The sequence below is a fragment of the Psittacula echo genome (assembly GCF_963264785.1).
Source record: "Psittacula echo genome assembly, chromosome: 4".
Classification (NCBI taxonomy): domain Eukaryota; kingdom Metazoa; phylum Chordata; class Aves; order Psittaciformes; family Psittacidae; genus Psittacula; species Psittacula echo.
Genome location: NC_137738.1, coordinates 65,100,781 through 65,114,227, shown reverse-complemented (window position 1 = coordinate 65,114,227; position 13,447 = coordinate 65,100,781). Strand labels below are relative to the sequence as shown.

The 13,447-nt window shown below is 38.3% G+C and overlaps 1 protein-coding gene across 6 annotated transcripts in view; it reads right to left on the bottom strand.

Moving 5' to 3' along the window:
* Positions 1-13,447, bottom strand: part of USP45 (ubiquitin specific peptidase 45) — a 53,609-nt gene that overhangs the window by 26,213 nt on the left and 13,949 nt on the right. For 5 of the 6 annotated variants that reach the window (XM_080616948.1, XM_080616946.1, XM_080616949.1 and 2 more), the window contains 3 exons: positions 5,642-5,787; positions 4,319-4,414; positions 2,136-2,266 (listed from right to left, as the gene is read on the bottom strand). In XM_080616948.1, coding sequence (XP_080473074.1) covers positions 2,136-2,266; positions 4,319-4,414; positions 5,642-5,787 — 373 coding nt within the window. Of the gene's footprint in view, positions 1-248; positions 889-2,135; positions 2,267-4,318; positions 4,415-5,641; positions 5,788-13,447 lie in introns of those variants that run through there. The other variant, XM_080616951.1, reaches the window with a different exon arrangement.

Below are 13,447 nucleotides of genomic sequence, written 5' to 3'. Positions count from 1 at the left end.
TGAGAGGGTGGTGAGGCACTGGAATGGGTTGCCCACGGAAGTTGTGAATGATCCATCCCTGGCAGCGTTCAAGGCCAAGCTGGACAAAACCTTGTGTGACCTGGTCTAGCGTGAGGTGTCCCTGCCCATGGCAGGGGGGTTGAAATTAGATGATCTTAAGGTCCTTTCCAGCCCTAACTATTCTATGATTCTATGATTAACATGACTTCTTGGCAGGATTCAAAAAGCAGTTTATGGAGAATTCTGCAGCAACAGAGACTTCATTCTAACTGGGACTCACGCAATCTTGGCATGGTCTCTCCTTCATTTCAGCTTTGCTACAGAGTAGAAAGCCATCTTTAAAAGATTTAAAAATAGTTCATAAAAATGGCATGACAGAAAACTTCACTCACACTGTTTAAGTTAATATATCGTAAATTTATTGTTTTCAAAGACAAAGATTTCCAGTTCTCCTACTTCCACCACTGCAGACTGCTGATTTTGTTGACATTCTCCCTTTCTTCTTTCTTTCTTACATCACCATCAACAACAAAATAATCAAAAGACCAAAGCCTCCTGGCATACCTGTGCAGCCACTTACTGCCCATGAACACTTAACTTCTTGCCAACAGGATGTGGCTGACACTTTTTTTATTGATACTAGAGCTAGAAATCATTTATATCCAAGTTATGTTCTTTAAGGCTAACAAAAGATAGAAGTGGGAATGAAGGCAAGAAATGGCAGAAGCCAACAGATAGATGTCTAAACAGCAAAAGTCTGCTGCCCACATTAACATATGTTTCAATTTTAGCTAGTAAAATGGTATATGCCCATGTTAAAGATTAAACAACAACAAAAAGAACAACTAGGTGTCTGAGACTTAATACCAATACATTGTGTAGACATCACTTGATGACAACACAAACACACATACACAGAAAGAAGAGCAGACACAAAATAGCTATAAATTAAAAAAATACAGTGCCATCTGAAGTGTACTGCATCATTATTATTTTACAATGACTTTGCTAAGGTGGGCTTCAAAACACGTTTTACATCATCTTTTCCCTTCTGTCCTCAATACTTACAGAGAAAAAAATACTATTCTTATTTAACCATTTCCCTTTAATTTCTTGGCCAAATTTTGTTCTTATAATCACATTTTTTAGTCACCCCTGAAATAGGAGAAGGAGTGAAGAAACAATTTATTTTTCTTCCAGGTAGATAATGCCAAACAGAGAACACTGCTGTTAGACTGAAAATCACTGTAAGGACAATTATACACATTTCCTTTTACAGCTCAAAAAAATCAACAGGAGTCAAGTACAAAAAATATAATATTACATTTCTGAAGTTGAATTTTGAGGATAAAGAAAAAGCAGTAAGTGATTTCTTTATCAGAATTACATTGTCCCTTGTCTAGTCTAAAAACTTTTATTTCTTTATACCAGATCATAAACCCCTGTTTACAGAGTGAGGTTACCCTGGAATGACTTGTAAAGTCAATATTTAAGTACATGTATCAACTTTTGAGTAAGTCTTCTACAGGTGTTTTAAAAAGCAAGACTGCTTGCATCATAATTGAAGGCACCTACAAAGCACCACTGTAAACATTTTCCATGCCAAGAAACAGGAGTTTCTTTAGGGCTTGTAAGCTCTTTGCAATCTGGAGCCATATGCCATTTCAGTACTGCTTCAAGTCCTTACTTGTTAGACCCTTTTTAATTTTGAACTGATGCCAAGGTCAGACATCACAGCAGAAGTTTCCCATTTAAAGCTTACCCTTTTTTTTTTTATAAAACACCTACATACACTTTGCAGTATTAGCACAGCTTTATGCTAACATACAACAAAACCTGAAAGGTAATTCTGTTTTCTTCAGTTTTATCACACCTTCTTCTGCCCCCTCACTTTGTTCAAAGCCCACTGAAATTTACTGGTTCTGGACGGGGCCATACATCTGAAGAGCAAGTAGGTACAACCCTGGAGCGCAACAAGGAGCCCTGCAACTTCAAAACATGAAGACAACACTTTCTGGACTACCTGGTAAAAATCTAACGGCACCTTAGAAAGGACAATAGACATGGCACATTTAGAAACTTATCACTGGAAATTGAAACTAAATAAGCAAGGAAAAGGTACTGACAATACATACTTTTGACAAAGCTGGCTGAACAGCACTTTGGGAGAAAGAGGACCTTTTCCAGCCTCCCTCATGCTGTGAAGGAACAAGAACATCGCTGAAGTCAAAGGTCCTGGGCTTGAGAGGTTTACCACCAGAGGATCCTTCAAAGCAAAGGTATATTGTACATTAGATTTCAAAGGTAATGATATAAAAGACTTATTTCAAGTTAGTAGATTTATGATAAAGAAAAGTACAACTTTCAGACATAGAGTGTTCTGGGGTTTTTCTTTTTTTTTTGAAATGTTGATGTCACCTATATGATTTAAATAGTTTAAGAGAAAGCTTATTACTTAAGCAGTAACAATAGTAAAGCCAAACAATACTTGTCAAGTTAAATGGTTGGTAACCACTAGTTTTAGGAACAAGGCATGTCAATGAGCCAGTCTGATTCTCACAAAAACAGACTATCTCCTGTATTACCCACTTTACTCTCACTCCCATGTGCACTGAAATTCAGTTGGAGAGACAACACAGGTGGCCTCTTCGATGGGCCAGCATGAGTTAGAGCTCAGCAGCACTTTGTCTGCTCAACCTTAGGGGGTTAGGGGTGGCCTCTGACCTGTGAGCCACACACTGAGATTTTCACACATCCAACAGCCACAGAAACATACCCTGTTCCTTCAGACATGAGGTGCCAGGTAAGCACCAGCAGTGGCTCACAGCAGGAGCCGATAGCAGACCCCACAGGTCCACCGTGGCAGCGAGAAACAGGCACAGGGTGCATCCTGCACAGCCCATCCTGGTGTGGAATTTGCACCAATCAGCGGGCCCGGGGGCTGGAAGAAGCTGGTCAGCAGCTAACCCAGCCAGTCTCAGAGCAGGAGACACTCCTGCATTGCTTACATGCTACATGTGTCTCAACAGCCACAGATCACCAGCTCTCCCTAACATGCTCCCATCATACATGACCACAGGGCTTCCTCCTACCTGGCCTGACTCACAAAAACAGATTACAACTGCCAGACAAACAATTAGAGAGGCTGCCTCATCCAGAAAGGAGATCCACACAAAACATAAGCACTACGGATACACATAGATGTAAGGTATTTGCATTACATGAACTATCTAAAGGTAGAAAAATGCCCTCTATCAAGCAGGAAGCTGAGATTTCTCCATTAGCATTAGACAGACTGCTGAAGCACTCTAATTGTGTGTTGACATACAAAGACCAGAAAACACAGTCTCTTCTCCAAAGATCCCATTTACATTGTAAGCATTCTCATTAAACAAAAAAAAAATAAATCTTTCAGCCTTACGGCTGTGCAAGTTTTGCATCAAGCAAATAAGCCAACATACCACTGGCTTTCTAAGTCTCTAGGCACAAACAAGCTCCAGACCTCTGCTGTGGCTCCGGATAACTTAGTGAAACATGCGGCTGCTCAGAGGAAATACTGGAGAAAATACAGGCAACACCACAGTGAATTCCACACTGTTCTTGCCTGGAGAAGCTATGAACATCACTGACAGCAACATACAGAAATCTTCATCATTTCAGAGGTAGCTGAAACAGAATCCTACCCCTCAACCCTAACTGCCACCAGAAAACTCCCAGGAAAGAGCAGGAAAAAAAAAAGGAAAAAGAATAAAAAAACCCTCTGTAAATTGCTTTCTTTAGCAATTTTCTTTAGATACAACCTGGAACAGCAGTATATATTCTTTTGATAATAACCACAGGAGTCTCTTCCTCATTTGTCTGAACGGAACTTAAGGACAAGAAATTTGGTCCTCACCAAAATTTTACTTCTCCCAGTTTAATCCTCTGGCCTGTGAAGGACACAATACATCTTAAAAGCCTTACCAATGAAGGGCTGGACAGGCTGGAACATCATATTTCATGAACACTTTCTAGAGCCATATATACTAATTCTTCTATCATACATTCACACTGAAAAAATGAAATGGGAAACAAAATAATCCAACCACTCTTTCTCAAGGTCAAGCATTATTTGCTACTTCAGTGTCACAAAATGTGAAAGGAAGTGATTCTTCCTCCTCCAGAGCTGAATAATTAGTATTGTAAAAGTAGAGAGTTCACAGATACCGTAAACCAGCTAAAACAATTAAAAGGCAAAAGAAACAAGAAGAGTGTGATTTCCCACCCTTCAGCTTCTTCCCACGTCTCCCCAGATTTGTATTTCTCACTGCATACTCACCAATTGGGAGTCTGAAGTATGACAGATTTTTAACTTTGTTCCTTTCTCCTTCATCTCATACATCAGTTCATTTAGTACGTGAGTCTGTGCCAAGTTCTTAACGACAAAAAAACAAACCCAAGAAACACAAGCTAATCTTTCAACTATACATTTGTGTTAGATATAAATTCTAGCTTCAGAGATAGACAAAACCATATATATTTCATAATATACATGTACAACTGAGGTTTAAATCAGACTACTATAAAAAAAAATTGTATCTACTTCTTCTTCTGTAATTCCAAAATAGTTTCCTAGTAATAACTTTGTTATTTTTGTTGAACAACAAGGTATTTTATTTTACCTTTTATTTTATTTTATTTATAGTGAGGACATTAGTATCAGAAATCGTTTATTTCTCTAGACCCCTTCCATCATGCCCCAAGAAGCACAAAGGTTTGGGAACACTGAGAAGCATTACCTCTCTGTATTTAAGACAGAAACCAACATATCTCAGCTTTGTTTCTGCATTTCTGGCTAACTTTGACTGCAGATCACTTAAGTTTCTACAGTGCCCTAAGTATGGACAGAGAACAATTTGCAGTAATTCTACTCAATACACATGTATTATTTGTTTGCTGAGTTTTGTAATCACCACCATAAACACAAGGTAAACTGTGCCAGTTCAGAACACTTTTGTAGCAGTTCTCTCTCATCTATGATTTATTCACTCCTGCCTGCAGGCATACAGATGTATCTGACAAGCAATAGGATGGTCCAATATAAAACCCACTAAGACTGCTGCTTTTTTTGAGGATGTTGAGTTAGTTGTACACTAAAAATGTATTAGTATAGCTCATTCCTCCTATTCTGGTCAGAAAAAAAAAAAACCACATAATCAATAAAAGTACTTTTATAACTGCATCCCTTGTAGGGGCTTAAAATCATCACAACGCTCTGTGCAGACATTTGCATTATGCATAACGTACCACTTTTCACACTCACCAGTATGGTAAATACTGTGCATTACTCATGACGACTAATGCTGAACTACAAATAAAACCATATGCTAGAGTACAACCCACACACATACGCAGTGTGTAAAACACTTTGACATTTTCATTTGCCTCATTACCGCAAAAAATGCTACTGATCCAGGAATCCTTTTTTGTTATAATAGGAAATATATTTGGACAGCAAGGAATAAAAAGAATTTGAAAAGGACCTTCAGAAAGCAGAATGAATACTGGTAACAGTCAGAATCTTTTCTGAAGCCCACATTTTATACATATTAAGTATTTCTGAAATTTATTAAGAGAAAGCTGTATGATCTTTCCATCTTACCTGCATGACAGCATTAAAAAAGCACGTATTTCCTAAATTATTTATTCCTTTAACTGGAACTGATGCACCATTTCCAGAACTTTTTCCTTTCAGTATTTCACTAGTTTCACTGTTCTCTTCACGGAGTCGTATGATTTTTGATGAACCTATAATTAAAGTATATGTTAATATTACTATCATTGTACTATTGTGATTACTTTTAATAATTGTAACACTAATTGCATAGTTTAATCACATCAGCTCTTCCATGGATTATGTTTATCGTTTTTAACATATGCAGAAACATATCTCGATGGTACTCTAAGCTGCTTTATGAAATCTGAAAAAAATAAAAAATTAAAAATTAAAAAAAAAAAAAACCCCACCATCAGCAGTTAAACTTCTGGGGGAAAAAAAACCAAACCCAACAACTATGTATATCCAACAAAAACTTCCACATAGTGAAACTGTACCTTCTTCAATTAGCCAAGCAATAAAGCAAAACGGCTCTATTAATTTATTAACAATAGGCAGTTAAGATGTACATTCATTAGACACACTGGAAACATCAAACACCTTTGAAGAGAGGTAACCAAAAGTTGCCACCTTTATCAGGTTGCAAGCCTTGATCAATTATCGCACTCTGTTTGAATTCCCTCATACAACTCAGTGAACAGCCAAACTGGTGGTGTTACCAGTTTCCCCAAAACCTACATTTGCTCCTCGACCCACCTCCCTTTGTGACAGCCTCACAAACTGCTAAAACAACCCAAATACATACAGTGCTAGTGTTTTAATTTCAAACAACAAAAATTTCATACATCTGTAGTGGAATATGCTACCAGTATAACATCCACATTTCCCTATTTCCCTTATTATTTAAATAGATGAGGGGCAGCAAAGTTAGACAGTCATTAACTTGTAGCCTAGAGGTAATGGAAAGACTTGAGATAACAATATTTAGCCTCAAATTCTACTAGCAACTTTCATATCTTCATGGTTGCAGAACAAAATGTGAACATTACTGACATATGCAGTGTCTTAAATATTGATTAACAATGCATGTCAATGTAAACGAGTTATGGACTTAATAAATGCCAAGAACTGTGATGCTGCAATCTCTGTCTTGACATATGAATTCATATATTTGTTTTAATGAGTTTCACATTGAAGTCTCATTACAGTATTCTTGAGAAATAACTAACAGACCTATTTACATTAATGAAATGGTCATGCCAAAAGGTTCTTTTATGTACACTCCTAGGTAGCATCTTGCTTACAAGATGAAAAAATATAATTAAACAAAGAAGAAGTCATTAAAACATCTACTGTATCTGGCAACAAGCTTCTGATACAGCCTGTCTGCAACCCACAGTGCCACAAAGGCATAATCATTTTTTCAAATTGTGCCCAAGTTTGTCAAAACGCACTTAGAGGTGCTTTGCTGGTTAGGAACATTTTTAAATGCTCTTGGTAATACTGCTTACACAGATTTAAAATACTCTTCTTTCCACTCGTGTTTAAAATTAAGACAGTACAAGGGCAAACTAAGAGACCAAGTTCACCATGAAAGAGGAGATAGTGTGTTTCTCAGCACAATGAGTGACAAACATCTTGGGAGCTGCTCACACCCTCAGTCACTGCTTTATGGGCTATGTGCAGTAACACCTTTTAACTGACACGTTTACAAGGGGCACGCTACAATATGTGAGACTTGTCCACCCACAGAGAGCTCCAAAAAAATCATAGCAGAACGGGAGCTCCAAGCATCTGCAACAAGAAGGCACTGCTCACTCTCAGAAATTCCACAATGTAATAGGAGACTTCTTCCCCATGGAAGACTGCCATACAGAGCAGGGCTGGGGAGAAGAGATGGTTAAAAAGTAAAAAAAAAGCCAAAATTGTGTAAATAATTTGTGTATTAGTATACCACAGTTGCTGCATTTATCCATCGGCATTCAAAAACATCTGGGACAGCATCTTAAAGTAAACAATGTTCACAAGGCCATCTGGACAAAACTGCAGGCAAAAATTAAACCATAAGCATATGGAAAAGCAGATTTTTCTCTTCCCTTTAGCAGTACAGGATGACAAATGTCAAACCTAGATCTGTCCACGCTTCACTGTGCTATGCTTTGCAGCACCACCTGGCTCTCCTTGCACAGCCACCAAATATGGACAGCACTGCCACAGCGGACCATATCTGCAGGGCAAACTCGATAAAAGCATTTCACTTCATGGTTAAATGGCAGCTTCACACAAGTAGCAAGGTTCCATTTGCTGAACCTTACATACAAATTATTTAAGGGAGGGAAAACAAAGCCGAGGCATCCAGCTTTGAGATAAGAGCTGGGTGAATATGCAATTATAAAGGACAATAAATGAGAACCAGACATCCGACTGGCACAGAGCTGGATAATTAGTATAAGGATAGGAGAACTAGTAGTAAATTAAGAAATCTAATAGTAAATTAAGATGTTGTTACTGAATTCTATAAACCTCCTTTCCTGCAGAAAGTTTTAATTACTGTCTCTTGATTTCTAAGGATTTTACAGACACGATCCATGTGACATTTTACTGGGTTTTGTCTATCTGTGAATCAGTCTTGCCAGAAAAATGTTGCTTTGCCACTACACGAACAGTAGCTGCTGCTTTCCTTATTTTTAAGGACATTTTTAATGATATTTTTAAGGACATATACAGAGACAGAGGAAGGACAGCAGTTTTTAATTTAACTCTGCTCAGCGTCCCCAGCTCAATGACACATGACAGACAGGCCTGAAGCTGAATGTTGAGTTGACACGTGAAGAGTTGGTCAGTCTTAATAGAAGATGCTGGTAATGACTATGATAGCTAAATACTTCTACAGATTGGGGCTGGAGGGTCCTTCTGCAAGATTAACCCAAGGCTACAAGCATGCTATTAATCAAAAGGCTAAGATGTAATTTTTTAAAGTGAATTTGCACTGAACTGTTTCATGGACTCTTGACAACTCAATCTCGCTACCCTGTAACGCTTTAACAGGCATGCTTTTGGATATGAAAAATTACTTTTAAGCCAGTATAGACACAACAAGAAGCCCAGCAGAAGGATTCCATGGAAATGGCTGTCATCTGCTGCTGCCCACAAGGGCCTTCAGCTCCTGGCCAAACAGGAGAAATGAAGTAGCCCAAACCATCCGTGTGCAATACCTGTTATAAAATACTTTGTTAACATTAATGAGAGCAAGGTGGATGAAAAGCACAGAGTAATTAAATTCATAGACTGATTTCTGTCTGTAGCTTGCTATTACATCTTTTAGAGTTGACATGGTGACTTTCAACCCCTCTGTCCATCTCTGCAGTGGGGACAGCACATGAAACTGTGACTGTTTGGGGCCTCACACATTCAGACTGCACCTCTCCGTCAGACTACTTCTGCAGTTTTGTTGTAGAGGTGGCCTTTCTAATCCAGTCACATTGGGAAAACTCTCACCCAAGTTGTGCCTAGATCACCAAAACCTCCTTTTCCCTTGACAAAAGGTATCCAGCTACTGAGATGCCCTGCTGGAGCACCCTGCCAAGACCCATTGCCCAGCTCTCCATTCTACTTATCACACCCTTCTTCCTAGGCACCAGGTTAGTGACTGCCTACGGTCCCACCATAGAATTACAGAATCCTAGAATGATTTGGGTTGGAAGGGACTTTACAGATCATCTAGTTCCAAACCCCCTACCATGGGCAGGGATACCCTCCACTAGACCAGACTGTCCAAAGCCCCATACAATCTGGCCATTGATGCCTACCTCCAGCACTCACTCTGGCTCTCGCACAGCCGCATTTGTGCATAGGCACAGCCTTCATGCTTTGCAAAACTTCCTGACGTCACCCTGCTCTCCCCCATGCTAGCAAACCCCCTTCCCACCACACCCACAGGAAAGAGGACAGCACAGACTGCTCCTTTGCTACAGCTCTTGCCTTTTCTTGCCACTCTTCTTCAGCCTTTTTTTTCTGCTCACCTGCCATCTTGTCTAGGAAGTTCTCGGAATGCAAGGAACATCATTTTGGCCCACAGTTGCACAGCACCAGCCTCACAGATATGTGACTGAGATTCCTAAGCCCAACGTTAACATAGACAATGATTCAGCCCATGAAGCATAGCAAGTCACAATACCAGGTGCACAAAAGCACACAGTGCTCATACATCCACTTGCAAAAGACATTCAGAAAACTTATCACAGGTTCCATATCAATTTGTTTTGCCAGCGCTTCAAATGTTTGCAGGCACATGGGCTTCTGTACCACTCTTGCTGAAACTGAGCTGTGCTTGGGAGTGCAGATGGTATGCAAGCAGAAAGACAAATGACATCCAACGTTTCTTTCAGCCAGGGGAGTAAGCAGTTTTGCTCATCTTTTCAATGCAACTTTTTATTTCAATTAAAAATGAGAGTTCCAGGAATATGCACTTTAATTGCAAGGTCAAGCGTTTTCTCCTGAATACAACTGTGGTACATCAGCTGAAGGTCTTCACAGTAAAAGCAAGGTTAATAAATTGCCTTTCTTTTACCAAGTTCTCATCATGCTGTATTATGAAATGCTACTAAATTGTCTGGCACCCCCTTTTCATTTTAAAAAATTTGATCTTTTTTCAACACAGCATCTAACCGTTAGCAAAACAGCATGGTTCTCTTCTGAAACAGTCACTAGCTTTACGTTTGAAAAGCCCAACCTTCCTTGCAGTGTTACAATCCTACCAAATTAAAGATTCCAAATGGCAGTTCTATTTCCCTGATTCTGCTGGAATGTTATAAACTGGAAAATACACCTGCAGAGTGTGAAAGAGCAAGCTACTCAAGTACCAGTTTTGATCCCTATGCTCACATGACTTGTGCTACAACTCACAAGCAAGTAAGTATGTGGACAGGAAAGGGAAGACTGTGGAGAAAAATGACAGAGTGTTTAAAAATTTTTTTGCCAATTATCAGGCTTTCGTTTCTTTGCAATGTGCATCACTAACAGCATCCCCTAACACGGAAGTAAACTTGAAAGAAAACTTATGACCAGCAACAGAAATGTCTTTTTGCTGAAGCATATTTCATATTTGGAGAATCAAAATACTCTGCTTTACTTTGCTAGGTAATATTCTTTTAAGTAGACAGAACAGACTAACATGACTTCAAGCTCCAAACTACCATTTTTTTCAGTGTGATTCTTTGTCAAATGCTAATATCCACAGATGAATACAAATCTGAAAAGTTATTGACCATACTTCTTGTCTCTCCTTACAAGTTAACACCTATTACTTGTACTGTAAAATTATGTATTTTTTAATCTTTGTTTTACATCAGTTATATCCATTAAAACAGAGATCAAGTTTCTGACTTTCACCTACTGGCAAATCTGAGCAGCTGAACTTATTAGCAAAATCTCATTCCTCTGCTTGACCTTCCCAACAATAAATTTAACTACAAAATTTGAGGATAAATATGCTTCCTTCTTATTCTATTGCCACACAAACCAATTTAATTAACTGCTCTATAAAAAAGTGTGCAATCTCATGTCTCCACCGATGTCTAATTTGGCCTTTGTAAAGGAAAATATGCGTAATATTCACTTTTAAGACTGAAAACCAATTTATTTTCTCCAGCAAAAGAGCAGGCACGCAGACCGCAATGTCTCAGCATGGTTTCTGTGTACTACATGTGCATTATGTCCATGTGAAGCTCACAAGTGTGCCACACGGACAATACTGCACTTGCCTTTCTGTGAAAATCATCATGGCCTGCTAACCTTTTCCACAAAACAGATTTCTGGGTGGTATACCCTAGAAAGCAATCTTGCTTTATTCTTCCATCTTGTGCCCAACACGACCTCTTAACCAAACAGACTCCTCTAAAACAAAACCAAGAAAAAGGAAAACAAAAAAAAAAGCAGGCATTGCTGGGTACAACAAACCACAGGATCAGATGCGAAAATCACACAGCTGCAAGCATTCTTTTGGGAACCCAGCACTGGGATTTATCTCAATCGCTTAATGTAATTACAAAAGTCAGTCATGTAGTAGTAATGTAATTTGCACATTTTTACAGCTGAAGTGAAGTTGAATCTTTATGAGAGGCCGAGTGAAAAGCAGGGATCCTGCTGCCACACTATTCCACCACATTAGTACCAAATGACAAGCATTTTGCTTTTGTTTATTTTCCAAGATGCATTAATTAGGAAATCCATATACCCCTCCCTTACATGTTTAAGATGATTATTTTATCTTTCAATGACTCCTGCACTTTTGAGAACCAAAAAAACCCTAGCAGTCCTCATCCGTTACTTAGATCCATGTTCATCCTGCATTTCTGCAGAAATTTCTACACCGTGCTATTTGAATTTTAATGACGCACCATGCCAACCAGTTGTTACAACAGAAAGAAATCCAGACAGAAGATGAATTGTTGCTACAGTGCCACATTCTCATATGAAAATTAAGTGTCTTCACTTGGGCTGCTTTCTTCAGAAGAAATGGAAAAGCGATGGGAATAAAGCACAAGACTGATTTTTAAGTGAGAAATATGAACTATTCACCGTCACTCTTACATTACTCACAAGTTAATTTACATTTATTTAAAATTAGTTTATGTTTTTAATGGCCGAATGTACAAAATAAATTTAAAAATCTAAGTCAACTAATAATTTAAAGGATGGCAGTTACACTGCAAATATCATTGTAACATGAAATAAAATGCTACACTAAAAAAAAAAAAAAAATGATAAATTATTAATAAAAAGTTAATTTTCACTGTTATACTTTGTGTTCTTTGTATTTTGGACAATAACATGACCTATATTTCAATTTCAGATTTAATTTTCAAAAAAATCCTTAAAGGCAGTGTAATTTAAAGAAAAGGAAAAAAATCTTACTTAAGCTACATTTATTTAGAGGAAGTACCAACTGTGTCAGCCCAAGTATTTGACATAAAACAGAAAATGCATTGCTGTCACATTTATCAAAGTGAAACAAGAATGCCAGCTCTGGCTGGAAATTCCCAAACCACACATACTATATTTATCAATACACAGCTGTTTCCCCGCCTTTTCCTGGCCCAGAGCAACATACCAAGCCAGGTAAACAGCTTTTTCCTCTTTTCCTTGCCACTTAAAACCCAACAAATCATATTTGGGCCAATGTTCCTAGAGCTCTCAAGAACAGGACCAAAACTGCTCAGCACAGCCATACTCTGCCATGTGGAGAGGATCACAGAATCATAGACTCAACTAGATTAGAAGGGATCTTTCAGATCATCAAATCCAAGCATTACCCCAGGACTGCCAAGTGCATCACTAAACCATGTCACTGAGGACATCATCTACATGGTTTTTGAACACTTCCAGGGACAGTGATTTCACCACTTCCCTGGGAAGCCTGTTCCAGTGCCTGACTACTCTTTCAGCTGATAAATTTTTCCTAACATACAATCTAAATCTCCCTTGGCAATTGCTTGTTCTAGCAATTAAAACCCAATAACATAAGTGAACACAAAGCATTACATCCATCAACAAAGTACAAGAAAATCCACTTAAACAAATTTAATTAACTGTGGAAAACAAATTTAAATAAGAAAAATTTTAAGATGTGACACACCCACACTAGGAAAATACAATTATTTTATGCTTCTATATAGTTTTTGTGCATTAATTTATATGGCATCTTATTTAAGATAACTTCTTTACAATAAACTTTCTTCATTAAAGACAAAACTAGGAAAAACTGTCCTACAGTGCCCAAAGTATTTTTTGAATGTAACCACATTGCAGGAAAAAAATTGGCATGTTTTGACAGGCATTACTTGCCCAAGT